The sequence below is a fragment of the Mycothermus thermophilus genome (genome assembly GCF_041956435.1).
Source record: "Mycothermus thermophilus strain CBS 625.91 unplaced genomic scaffold VTJ04scaffold_3, whole genome shotgun sequence".
Classification (NCBI taxonomy): domain Eukaryota; kingdom Fungi; phylum Ascomycota; class Sordariomycetes; order Sordariales; family Chaetomiaceae; genus Mycothermus; species Mycothermus thermophilus.
Window position 1 is genome coordinate 3,782,286 of NW_027191429.1, and position 13,156 is coordinate 3,795,441.

Below are 13,156 nucleotides of genomic sequence, written 5' to 3' on the forward strand. Positions count from 1 at the left end.
TCAGCAACAAGCTGGAGTGAACTCCTCAGCAGTTCCCACATCACTCCCGCTAATGCACCATCTTATATCCAAGGCTTCCCACGTGTTTGTCCATGGGCTGTGCCGAGTCCAAAGAACAGGAGTTGTCTAACTCCCAGCCATTGCTCTCGACCTTCCCAGCTGAGGAACTGACCAACACCTCCTTCGTGCTCAACATGGGTCAACCTCAACTCTCCCAGCCGTTCCAGGCCGGCCCATCGCCGCTCTCATCACAACACGAACGGCTCCTCCTTGAATTGTTGCCCTTCAAGGACAGGGCCCAATTCCATGAGTAAGCCCTTACCGTCAGTGTTCCTGGCTATCAAACACAAGTCTCGGCTGACTGTCTGTCCTCAACAGATGGCTTGGGTCTATCTATGTCCGTGGTGCCTGGAACGAGTTTGTCCACGACTTCCTCTCACAATACCCACTTGCTCCGGAGCCCAACAAGGCGAGAACGGCCCAGAAGGCAAGAGACGCCATCAACGGTCGAAAGCCCCAGTATCTCATGTACCACCCGGATAAGACAGCCTGGACGCCCGAAGACCATCACGTGCGCTTCATCGTCATGGTCGTTCTCGACAACATGCTGAAAAATCTGTGGTCCGACTCCGACTGGAAGAAGAAGGGCCATGAGATTGCCAAGGCCGTCTACGAGGTCCTGGCCTTCTTGAGGGCTACGACGTTCGCGGCCGATGCAAATCCGCCCCGGTATGAGGAGTGACTGGAGCAGTTATGCTATGTTCGAGGGAACGGTTGTGCCAAGTGATCAGGACCGTGTGTCCTCAGGAGCCAAGGCCTTCTTCATGGAGAAGAGCGCACACGTGCTGCCTGTCAAACACTCATCAACTACACACGGTACCTCGACCCCATTTTTGAAGAGAAGTACACAGCCGATCATGTCGTCGACGACCATGGTTGGAAGTTAAACCCAAAGGATGCCACAACATGGCCCAGAGTAACAGCAATCATGGGACATCGCAGTTTGTTGTGGATCAAACACACGACCTTCATTTCCTCGCCACGCTATCTCAAGTAACCAAAACCCACTATGTGAAGTGGATGCTATGGGGATCCTAAATCGGTTCGCAGAGCGGAAGAATACGGTCAGTAATGGTGGAGGATCTGGTGAACATGAGTCTCAAGGGCTTAGGATATGAGAGCCAACAAACAAAGCCATATATCATAACCAAAGGATGGAACCTGGTGTAAGATAGATCAAATATTTCATGGTTACTTTCTTCCCCTCTCTCCCCCCCCCCTCCTCTCTCTCACTCACTCGCTCGCTCACTCACTCATTCTCTCTGTCTCTTTGTTTTATGTAGTGGCAACGAAAGAAAAGAAAAAAGAAAAAAAATCCATTGCTTCCATGGTGATTGCACATTATATGGCGCCTTGGCGTGCCATATACGTTCTCATATTCTCCTCTCTCACACAATTGCATTTTCTTGCACTATTTCCTCTCCCTAATGTTTATTGACTGTCAAGGTTGCCACGGTGACTGAGGTACCTCTTGACCTCGAGCTCCTTGATCGTCACTTCTTGTTACCTTACCGTCCTCCGGACTTAGATGGTCCTGTTGTATCTGCTGTATCGATGACAGTCCCCCTGTTTCTTCTCCACAACAGTGACATCTCGACGAAGTCACTTTTCTCAACAAGATCCCGTCTGCCGTCCTCGCACAGTCCATTGCCCTCCATCTGGCTTATCACATCCAACTATCACCGGGACGGAATGCAAGCGATCTTGCCCCGGAGTTAGACGCCCATTTGTAGCATCCCCCCACGAGACTGACACCGAGGGCCGGATGGAGGCTCCCTGATCGACTACGCGACAGTGTGAGATGTGGGAGAAGAGGGAGGGTCAGCGATACAGGACTGTGGACGACATCAGGGCTACGTTATCACCAGACACGGGCACCATTGAGCACTGTTCTCTGGATCGATAATCGAACGCGGATCCTCTCGAACCAGTCTGATAGAGATGCTTCATTTAACATGTAGCTAGCGATGCAGAAAACAAGTTATCGACATGCCTTTATGAGAAGGAGGGCTGGAGGCACATCGACACAAGCACACAAGCAGATACGGTTGTCCACGTTATACACGGCTCCCAGAGGCGTGGTAGGATCGCAGCTCACATGTTGTCCAGATCACGTCAACTTTTGGTTTTCTTTCCAAGGAAACAAGGGGATCACAAACACCACCCTCCCACTATATACAGTACGAGCAGCTGTGAAGTGCGTGGACAACATCGTGTACTGAAATGAAGTTATACCGTTGCAGAAACAGGAACACCCTCAACGGTAAAACAAGGACACCATCGCGGTACTTGCCGCCGCCAGTGGCGCACGGAACGACGTCGTCCCTGGATGAACAGCCGAACGAGCACACCGAAATGCAAAGCCACTTACCCACCCACCGAGACTCGACACCCGGGCCGTCTCACACAACCCGTCGGGAACGCGAAGCGACCGGAAGCCCGCCTGTTGCCGGCTGCGCCATCCACGCCTCCTTTCCGGCACCAATCTCCGGGTCCTCGGTACCATCGACACGCGCCCAATGCCGGGTACGTACGGTGTAGGTAGTATGTTGTTGGCCAGTGCGCCCACCACCACCACCTCATCCAGGGCACACCAAAGCCTGGCGGTGTTGCATCCAAGTAACGAGCGGTTGGATGGGTAATCCCCGGTGAACTCCCAACAGCAATTCGACGGGACCTTCGGTTTGGTTGGTCGGTGAGTTCCAGAAGGGCAGGTTTATCATCGAATCCAGGTGGACTCTGTATACTGCTAGAGGGAAGTTCATCAACCTGTCCAAACACCATCAAAACTGCAACAAAATCCTTGGGTGCACTCCCCGGCAAAACATCTACACTAGTTACTAGCTCCGGCAGGTAGGTTGAAAAACGGAACTCGACGGGTTCGAGACATGGCGGGAATGAAACTCGGGACGGGAACCCGGGGTCGCAGTCCACCGGCTGACCATCCCGGGCCGCCAATACATCAAAAGACAACGCCACGCTCCCATGCACACTTTGGCCCTGCAGACTGTGTGCGGTATGTACCTGAGGCAAGCACCTCGAGAGAGGTGCAATACCTGAGTTCCGCAGCACGGACGCTTTACGGCCACGCAATCCGAGATGCAAGAGACAACAGCGGAGATCCAACAGATCGATCCTTCCATGCTACCGTTTCGTTTGGCACTGTCTCGGTCACCGCCGCTGTCAGATGGTACTAATACATAACATCCAAGAACATACCCTGTCGAGACCCTTGACAACAGGACCCTTTGACCCAGGGATAACGTCCATGTTCAGCTTCTGGAACATCCTGCTCGCCGGATGTATGTACAACCTGAAAGCATACGATACGTGTAGGCGCACACCGCCAGGCCGAATTACAGGCTTCTGTTTCTCGGGCCGAGATCCCATCGCACTGTTATCTCAGCAGTCGGTCTGGGCGGGCCATCCGGACAAGTGAACTGACAATTGAACGCCTTAAACCAAAACACAATACACCATTCCATGGTTCCTCTTGTCTCCCCCACTCACGGTAAAAAAGGGCGGTAGTGGGTGTCTTCCTTGTTCGTGCTCGTCCATCAAAGGCCCATGCGGAACATGAAGACCTCGAGTCGATATTCCGCATTTTCCAATCTCGAATCCCCATCCAATCCCATCCGTTGATGATCGATCTTCGTCTGCTCATGTCAAGCTAGGAAAGTCAGGGATAAGCCCTGTACACTAGCCGCTGCTCCCGCGCTCTTCCCGCGGGATTCCCGCTGTTCCCGACTTCTCTTCGACATGCCCACCCTGGACTCATACCCCGGCGGTCGTATATGAACGACATACATGCAGCTCCCTGCGCCCATTGGTCTGGAACCGCGGTCTACTAGGGTACTATTGTATACAGGCTTACGGCACCGCGGGAAGAGATGGCGATGCTAGGATCGTCATATTGCCACCAGGGGGTTAGGAATATTACCCCTACGCACCTAGGTGCATATCGGTCGAGATTCATATACATCAAGCAAGGCCGTACGGAAATCCGACTTGGCTCAGGCTGAGGCATCTCGCCAGTGATTGCGGATAATAGAAGGTAGGTAAAAAAAACCACGACACAAAGCAAGCCGCGCGGCAGCAGGTACGGACGAAGTCTCGCTGACCGGTGTATGCACGTCGTCTAAAGCGGCGGTCGGAAGCTGGCCTCGCCTATGCGGGCGTTATATGGAGAGATAGGCGGGCATGGGAACTTCCCTAGGTAGTCATGAGAGTATGGGGTAGGTTACTGAGGAAGCTCGAAACGAGAAACGGCCGGGAAAGGGACGCGCGGAAGCGACCCCATGCCAAGGTTATCAACCGCGCGGAAGGGCGTTGTGGCCATTCTATTCCTTGCGATTGGGACGGCAAAGATGACGACCAACGGTGGGCGTCCCCTGTTATAACCCCAGACGGATATGTGGTAGTCCATACTTCTAGAAACAAGAGAAAACCACAACGAGCTTTTGGTCATGTGGCCGGCGATACAGTAAACCGTACTGCTTGAAGATTCGGCGAAGAGATCCAGAACAACAGAACAACCACCAATTGGACGCCGTCTATGAAGGAAGGTTGCACGACAGCACAGTGGCATTGGTACCCCCAACTGTCCACCGGATCTCGGGTTTCACGGAGAGAACGCAACACGATCGACCAGGCCTCGCTGTTGTGAGCGACCTCGACCCGCGTTGCAGCTGCTATCCCAACGGGGATATGACCAAGGCGGTATACGTTCAAACAACTCGGTGGGAGTCTTATTTTCTCCCCCGCCAGGATTTTCATTCCGAGTATGCGAGAAGCATGCATGTTGAAATTAGAGAGCACGAGTCATCGAGGCCTTGTTTGACATGATGGACGACCGGAAGAGCAAATCCACCGCCATTTTCGCGCCAGCAGCGCCAACACCCCTGGCGTGTATATTTCACAATATGGCGGAACTTGATGAATCAAGCCGCAGGTCTAGACCGTGCCGAACCCCGTCCCAAGCTGCCGCGACGAGAAAGGCGGGTTAGCCTAAAGATGGGGAAAGCACCCAGACAGACCTTCATGTAGCGCTCGAGACCGCCTCTGCGGACCTTGCTATTCTCCACAGACATCCGGTGAGTAAACAAGCCCGAGCCGAGAACTAGGCTTGTTGTTTGAGTGCTTGAGACATCTAATTGAGCATTGCTGAGACGGTGGCGAAAAGTCGGGAGCCCGAGTATTCGCAAATTGGGGACCAAAAGTTCACACTCGAGCCCGTAAGCCGGATATTGTGAGCGGGCTTTCGTTGATCTTTTACGGCTGCTGGGCGAAGTTAAGGACCAGACTTGAGGCATCAATGGTAAACCCAATCAAGGTGATGCTGACGTCACAAGGGATATTAGAACGTCTCATGGGAAAGTTGCGTTCAAGACAAGGCCTATCGCGTCAAGATGGCAAACGCGCCGGCAATCTCGTACGGTCGTCAGCAACGTGCGTCCCAGATCGCGGCTATGTCTGTGCCTCGTCCGCGGCTCTCAGAGGCTCCGGTGACAGTCGTCAAGAGATGTTGAAGGGCGACAGTTGGGCTGGAGTGTGGCGTGTGATGTGGTGGTCGTCCAACGCGACCGCCGTTGGACTCCTCGGACATCGTTGTTGGCCGGGTCAATTTAACCTGGGCTGGACGGTGTACGGCCTTCTGGAATGAGTGGTTCTCCAGAAAGGAAGAATACCTGGGTCAACGTCGCCACAGACGCCGGTTGAGAGATGCCCGATGGTCTGTCTCCGTCTTGCAAGCGCCCTCTCGACAAGAAGAAGGCATTCTTCAACTCCCACCCAGACCAGCCGTAAAAGGGCCGCATGGCGTAGACGATATCAAGCATGCAATATAGCCTGAACCGACGTTCGGGGGACGGCAGTGCTACCCCACACTGCAGGCAGGGTTATCAGTACGCGCAGTTCCCGGGGCGAAGGCAATCAAGCAATTAATATCAAACCTTGACAGGCACCGGGCGTATCCCACGGAGAGAGTCAATCTACCCCAGAGCATAGAGATAGCGGACTGATAGGCCGGGGATAAACCTCACCCTCCGCTCCTGGAGGGAGAATGCTGCCTCCGAGACGCCAATGGCATTTGGCCCCTCCCATCGGCTCGGGCAGTCTTCTCGTCAGCGATATCAGCCGCCATACGGAGTAGCGAGCGGGATGGTTGGTTCCTGAGCAAGAGATGGGTGCATACTCTATGCTGGACGGGACAAGATAGACCATCACAACACCATCTCATCGCCGGACCAGATGGCGCTATCTCGAGGCTAGTAGGGGTACTGTCGGAACCAGCCGACGTCGAGGTCCCAAGCAGATGCCCCGGACACCCCGGACGGCCCCGCGTTCAAGGGACCCGCGAATACCCGCGCCAGTTAGGCTATGAGGGTACATTACTAGGATAAGGGGCGTAGCAAGTAAGCGGGGTCCCGGAAATGGTCCTCATGCTGGGCAAGAGATCGAAGCTTGTGATCAATGCTGTGATCGTGGGAGAGCAGGGCTGCCGGAAAGCCGGCTTTTCAAGTCCGTGGGAGCTGTCAGCTGTCCGTCAGCCAGCAGCCACGCCGTTTCACTGGGTTGTAGGAGCTGGCTTTCTCTGGCAAAGCCTCGAATGACATTGGTTTCCATAGGATGCTAGGTCTGGGACCGCAGCTAGCCTTGGACGGTTCACTGCATCATGCGGAGAGGAGCTGGCCCGGGATTCATCAGGTCCGTAGCACGCCAATGCTGCCGTGCTGCTGCCAAGCGACGGTGGCAATGAGATATGGAACTTTCCTGCTGATCAGGATAATCGCTGCGCAACCATCGCAGCGTTGCAGCTCACGCATGTCGACCAGGTACGGAGTAATCCCATTGAGATCGATCCAGGCAAGATTAGAAAGAAATGTCAGCTTTCGGCCGAGACGGCGTTATTGCATCATGTTTGAGGGTTGATGAAGCAGCTGGGATGTGGAAAAAGCAGCAGCCTTTGGAGAGGGCGAGGGCTGGCCTGGACGGTTAGGGTTTCAGCTCTCCCAGTCGAAGATCTGCTGGCCAAGTGTCAAGGGTTAGGGGTGTGTGCGGAGTGAGACATTCACCTGATTGAGAAGGTGGGGCGTGGGGGTCACGGGTAACCCCAGGTTCCTTCCCCGCAGCGGGGCGCCCAAACCTTTGGATGGCGCAATCAGAAGTCAGCGCTTGGCCCGAAACACAGACACACCCACACAGCTTATCTTCCAGGTTCCCTCTGCCGTTGCAGACCCGTTGCAGACTTTCTCGACGACAAGATTGCCGGATCCAAGAATAGCATGGCCATGCACACGGCAACGCAACACCATCACCCTGAGAAAGGGGGGACCGAGTATGTGCGGATATCAAAGAGACAACAGCCAGACTCTGCACAGAGGCCCGTCGACGCCCTTGGTATGTACTGTACTTCATGTGTCTTCATAGTAGTTAATGAACAGCTAATTCTGCGTCCCCTCGGCTGTATGCACATTCAATCGCGGGGAAAACAAGGTCAGAGATTGCGCCATTCCGGGGTTGTGAGATGCCAGGGTCCAAGTCTGGGGAGTCCGAAGATGCATAGCATCCACGACGCCTCATTCATCGTTTGGCTATGACGCTGACATTCCCCTGCCCGTTGTTTTTTCTCCTCCGTACAGCACAGGGCCCTTGAGATCAGCTACAACTTCATGAAAACCAGGCTGCATGCACGATCCCTTGCTCGTATCTGCACCCAGCCCCCTTAGATGAGGTCGCAGATGAATTGTGAAGCCCCGAGTACTGGACCACTAGGTATCTCACTTCTCTGGTACCTAGTTGTAGGTAACGATCGGCATCTTTCCGGACAGTGCCCAGAAGCCAGTTCCAGCCGCAAGCCGGGGAAACGGCGTTACCGACAGATTCAGGAGAGACGGCGTCCTTGGGCTGGACTCACCGGCACCCGCCACCGTCCCTCCACTTCTGGATTTGTTCAGCCAGAAGGACACACACTTGGCCAAGATGCCGTGTCGGGTCTTGGATCGCCATTCTGGCCCCCGAAGTGAAGTTGCGGTGAGTGTCCCGCAGGCATCACCTTTACCGTTTGTTCGCGGAGAGCGCATCGTATGGTTTGGACATGTCGTTGGCACCACCCCTACGTATGTACACTGCGCACCCTTCGGCGGAGCCCTCTTCTGCCGCGTCCTTGGCTCTCATTGTGTTGTATAATTACTCCGTAGTAGTAGCGCGATATGCGACGAGAGGCCGCCCGCGTGCTTTTTGCAAAACTTTGTTCCGGGTCAGGCAACGGTACGGAGGATGCACCGAGGGTCTCCGAGTTTGCTGTGTGAGAGGACACACCGAGTCTCATTCAGTATCAGTCGCCGATCCTGGAAATCAGCTCACATCGACATCAAGCGATGCGTCAGATCCCAGCTTTCCCCAGGTCTTGCTGCTATCGATCGACGCTACTCGCGGCGCAACCCCAGACTTGCCGCTGCTAGCCTGATGCCCCCCACGATTTCCAGGCCAGGGGTTTGGTTGGTTTCCTCACCTGCAACGGAAGATTTTCCTGGGGTTGGCCTGGGGCACGACGGCGCTTCAGGGAAGGGAGGGGAGTGATGTTGCATGGCCTCGAAACGCTGACGTGATACCACATAGTCGCGCTGGGCTCAGAGACAGGCTAGACGTGACCGCCTTGGCTTTTGGAACGCACATTCATTGGCGGCGAAAAAAGGTTTTCCATATTATTATCTCTTGTCAAGGAAGGCTGACGGGAGGCAACCATCCAGGCATCTAAGGCATATGAAGACTGGCAGGGCTGGGCACCAAAAAAGGGGATGGCATCTTCGGTGAGAGAGGGGCACGGAGGCCTTCCACGTCTGCCGCTCCTCCACGTTGTCTGTCACCCCAGTGCGTTTAGGTAATGGCTCCAGCTAGCACGGCAGACTTAGACCGAGGTGGGGAGGTTGACGACAATGTCTTCCGCACGGACAAAGAAGATTTTGTCCTGGACTGATTCTTGTTCGTCCCCTCTTCTCTTCCAGCCAGACCTCGGTCGTTATTATCTGACGTATCTGATATAGCACGGACGGGACTACAGATAACCCGGGGCAGCCAGCCCTGTCTGACGTCTGCACGCTACAGCACATATGTACGAGTACTGCGCGTAATTGACTGCAACCCGTCATCCGAGCGTTGCATCCCCCGCAAACCGCTGCATGCTATAGGGATACCGTGCTCCTGGCAGTAATCCTCCGCCCATTCATCAACCCGCAACCTCCTGGTTCTATGATTGTGAGCCCAGGAGGCTGGCTGGGAGGGAGGGGAGGTTGGGCTGCTCCGTCGCCGGTGAAGGGTTACAAGGGGATTACCCGATGGTGGCCGCGCAATAATAGCTACCTACCTTCAACGTGAACGGGAGTACTCCGACTCCAAACCCTGCCTGGCATACTTAGGACCAAGATTTTCACCGCCCGGCGAACTTTACGTGTCGCCTACCTGGGCATGTTGGCACCACCTCAGGACGGTAGCGCTTTTCCCAGCCACTGCCACCACCACAACGACACGCACGCAATTGCTCGGCGTCCGGGCCCGTGCTACCTCGGGCTACGCAGGACGCGTTCCTTCTGACTTCTGCGGCCTCGTTCCCGGCAGCGTTCCATACATAGCAACGAACAGGTACAGGCGAGAGTGCGCGTACAGATCTGAGATGTCCGTCTGTTGGTTGTGCCGCAAACACCCGTCAACAACCATCATTGCCCAGACCACCGGCAAGCAACCCAAGACAAGAACCGGGCCACCTGCCGAACCACCTCACCTCCCCTCTATGTACGGAGTGCATCCGTTTCCTAGCACCCTCCATCAAGGTTCACCAACCGTCCCATCCAAGCCCTGGGGCGGTCCATCCCGGGACGCGGTCCCCGCGGCCAAGGTTCCATCGGTTCCAGAGAACCAACCCTGGACATCTCAGACGACGAATTGACCCCCTTGAATGTAGGAATCACATATGCCCAAGGTCGTTGGTGAACAAGAGAGCAGAAGAGACAAACAAAAAAAAATCTGACGCAAACACACACAATCGAGATGCCTAGCCGCTGAATGACGAACTGGAATACTAATACTACGTCTTGTTGGGGCATCTCACCTCACGGAGGGGTGAGAGAGGCATGAGGATGTGGCAAACCTTGGAAAAACCAAACTACAGCGCACACAAACAAGAAAAGGCCAGCGGCAACATCAAAAGTGAACGCCGCTCACCCTTCTTCTCCTGCATCGGCTGGACCTGTCTCTGCCCTGTCTGTCCTGTCCTGTCTGTGAGGCGGGCAAGCGGGTCAGAGTTCGACACAACAACACAAAACAAAACCCCACGCCACGCACTGTTTGGTCATTTGCTACGTAGGGACCGAATAGTTTTGCGGGGGTTGGGGGGCAGACTGCCGGCTCCCGTGCTTGCTAAACTAAACTAGTAACTCCGGTATTTACGGGGTAGTGTCTGGGGATGCTACGTACACTTGCCCATTCCCCCTCTGGGAATAGTAATAATAGGAAACAAGTCATGCCCCGCGGGACAATGCCCGGGAGAGCAAACGTGGAGGCTGACCCACGGGAGGAAGATGGTTAGGCGTACCACGTGGGCGATTTAGACATGTTGCCGAGCATGTTTTTTTTGTTCAGTAATCTGTGGTGAGGAAAAGGTCTGTTGTTGGTTGGCTGGAGTGAAGATTGTATGTCTTTCGAGGCCAGCGGCCGTTTCAGGAAAAGGAATCACGCGTGGAGAAAGTAGTTGAATCATTTCCGGGTCTGCTGCCCAGGTCTCTATTATCGGCAGTTTTCCCAATTGTAAACAATAGGAAACAAGTCTGTTGAGGCTGTCGCGTTGTCCAGCTCGTGCAAGACCCAGGTGCCAAAACAAGGGAAAACACAGTGTCTGTATGCCTCGAGAGCTTTTTGATTGTTGCTCCGCAGAGGGAGAACAAATAAATATATCCAAAGTCTACCGCCTGAGAAAACAACACATAAAGACCGAAGTGGTGATGTCTATCCTGCTAAATCCTAAATCCGCCAATAAACAATGCCCGGTATCACCGTTCCCGTGGCCCCAATTCCCAATAAAATTATTCCGTAGAGCAGAGAGGAAACAAAAAGGTCAGACACTTCCAAACGCCGAGTGATTGATATCCTCTATAAAAGCCTTCGCCGGTACTTGGTTGTTCTTGTCATCGTCATCACAGGTCATGTCCGTCCAGCGGACGGCCGCAGGGCTCGTTTGTTTTGCGGTCTGTCTCTTCCATTTTTCACAACCTCTCGTACAGGTCACCGCCCGAGATGCTGTTGGACGAGGAACTCCTGCCGCTCGCCGAGTAGCCGTCGCTAGGTCCCAGAAGGTCGTGAACGGCGACCTTGGGCACGGGCAGCTTGCGCTGGGCACCGTCGGGCCGGTTTATGATGTCGGTCAACGAGATGCTGCTCGTACTCCTGGGTGTCGGCAAGACGGGCGGCGCCGGGCCCTCGGGAGCGGGCTCGAGCGGAGCCAGGGCCGGCGTGTGGTGCAGGCTGAGGTTGCGGAACGGCGGGAGCTCGATGCCGCTGTAGGGCCGGAGTCGGGGCGAGTGAGCAGGCGTGGCGAGCGGCGTGTGGTCGGGGGTCGGCGAGAGCGAGTTGTGCGAAAAGGTCGGTGACGAGGGCGCCGTCGAGTTGGGCGAGTTGGGCCGTGAGCGCTTGGGCTGGCGGTAGGCGTGCGAGTAGTGGTCGTCGTGGTCGTCATGCGAGTGCGGCCGCGACAGATGGTAAGCGCCGAGGCCCGGGAGCGGGTTGCGCTGCGAGAGCAGCGAGCCGCCGTAGTACGGGTGCTGAGGAGGCTGTTGCCTGGGGGGCGGATAAGGCTGAGATGGTTGCTGGATCCCGGGGTAGGAATCGCGCTCGACCTGGCCGGCAGCGCGAGAAAGCACGTCGGTCCCGTTCTGGCCCGAAGAATAAGGGGCACGGCTGTAAGGGCTGAGGTTCAGAGCCGGCGGCGGCAGGTTCATGGCGTACGAGCTGTAATGGGGCGGCGAGACATTGGGTGACGACAGAGCCGTGGGAGGGGCGGAGCGGATCATCTTGGGGCCCGTCGGCGGAGGGCCCATCAGCTCAGGTTGCATGCGGTGGACCATGCTAGCATGCTGGTGATGGCCCTTGTGACCGCGGCGAGAGTTGGGGTTGTTGTGTATCCTCGAGTGCCGCGTCAGCTCGTCGGACCTCGAGAACTTCTTGCTGCAGCCCGGGAATGTGCACGCATGCGGCTTCTCGCCCGTGTGGGTGCGGATGTGGCGTGTTTGGTGCTCCAGCCGGTGGAATGCCTTGTCGCACATGGTGCACTTGTACGGCCGCGGCAGCTCCGTGGGCTGCTCGGACGACGCCGATGTGGTCGGGACAGGCCCGTTAGGCCGGAGGAGGCTGCCCGTCGTCATGTCGGTGCCGTTCTGTTTTTGGTCTTTTTGCTGCTCCTTCTCGGGCTCGACCGCTGGGTTCAGCAGGTCCGAGAAGTGTACGGCCGACTTTGATCGTTGCATATGATCGCCCTCCCGGATGGGATGTCTAGTTGTCTCGAGAATACAGAGTCGTTGCGGTTCAGTACAAGTAGAAAAGGCATGCAGCCGGGTCGAGGTGGTCGTAGAGGCGGTGGCGGCTGGGCTGGCCAGGGCAGGTTGTTCTCGCTGGGCGGTGAAGCGGTGGGCGTTGATGCGGTAGACGTAACCTGCTCAGGGGCTCAGGGGCTGGCACAAGATGACGGAGTCTCGTTGATTATGTCCAAGTCGTCGAGTCTAGAGTCTTTCGATATGAACACTGGGGAAGCATTCAAGCGGCATAGGGGAAGTCGTAGAGAGCAGACGGGGTCTGGTTGGGGGAAACGGTACTGGTTTTAAATGGCGCGAGGCGGGCTGACATTTCCAGGGTTGGGTTGGGGGGAACAGGTCCGGGGTGGGCAGGCGACGACAAGGGGGTAGGGGTGAAAATAGGGGGTGTGAAGGCATCACGCCGGGGGTGTGGGGGTTCGGCATCACAGGCGACAGCGGGCGGTGGAGCTTGGAAGCGGTGCGCCTGAAATCGATGCTGGGGTGGGAAAAAAGATGGGAGGGATGGAGATGGAGGGGGG

At 55.8% G+C, this 13,156-nt stretch overlaps 3 protein-coding genes across 3 annotated transcripts, besides 2 other annotated features; 2 read left to right on the forward strand and 1 right to left on the reverse strand.

Moving 5' to 3' along the window:
* Nucleotides 1–92: 92 nt before the first annotated feature.
* Nucleotides 93–742, forward strand: VTJ04DRAFT_5511 (uncharacterized protein; the record flags this gene model as incomplete). Its single annotated transcript, XM_069363635.1, has 2 exons — nucleotides 93–310; nucleotides 379–742. The coding sequence occupies 2 exons, from the start codon at nucleotides 93–95 to the stop codon at nucleotides 740–742; spliced, it is 582 nt and encodes a 193-aa protein (XP_069220461.1).
* A 4,271-nt stretch (nucleotides 743–5,013) lies between these two features.
* Nucleotides 5,014–5,040: a sequence feature (Short protein (VTJ04DRAFT_5512, KAL2121485.1) was converted to a misc_feature.).
* Nucleotides 5,041–5,096: 56 nt separating this feature from the next.
* Nucleotides 5,097–5,150: a sequence feature (Short protein (VTJ04DRAFT_5512, KAL2121485.1) was converted to a misc_feature.).
* Nucleotides 5,151–10,952: 5,802 nt separating this feature from the next.
* On the forward strand, nucleotides 10,953–11,192 carry VTJ04DRAFT_5513 (uncharacterized protein; the record flags this gene model as incomplete). The annotated part of the gene is made up of 1 exon (XM_069363636.1): nucleotides 10,953–11,192. One exon carries the CDS (start codon nucleotides 10,953–10,955, stop codon nucleotides 11,190–11,192), a length of 240 nt encoding a protein of 79 aa, XP_069220462.1.
* A 123-nt stretch (nucleotides 11,193–11,315) lies between these two features.
* On the reverse strand, nucleotides 11,316–12,572 carry VTJ04DRAFT_5514 (uncharacterized protein; the record flags this gene model as incomplete). The annotated part of the gene is made up of 1 exon (XM_069363637.1): nucleotides 11,316–12,572. One exon carries the CDS (start codon nucleotides 12,570–12,572, stop codon nucleotides 11,316–11,318), a length of 1,257 nt encoding a protein of 418 aa, XP_069220463.1.
* Nucleotides 12,573–13,156: the final 584 nt, after the last annotated feature.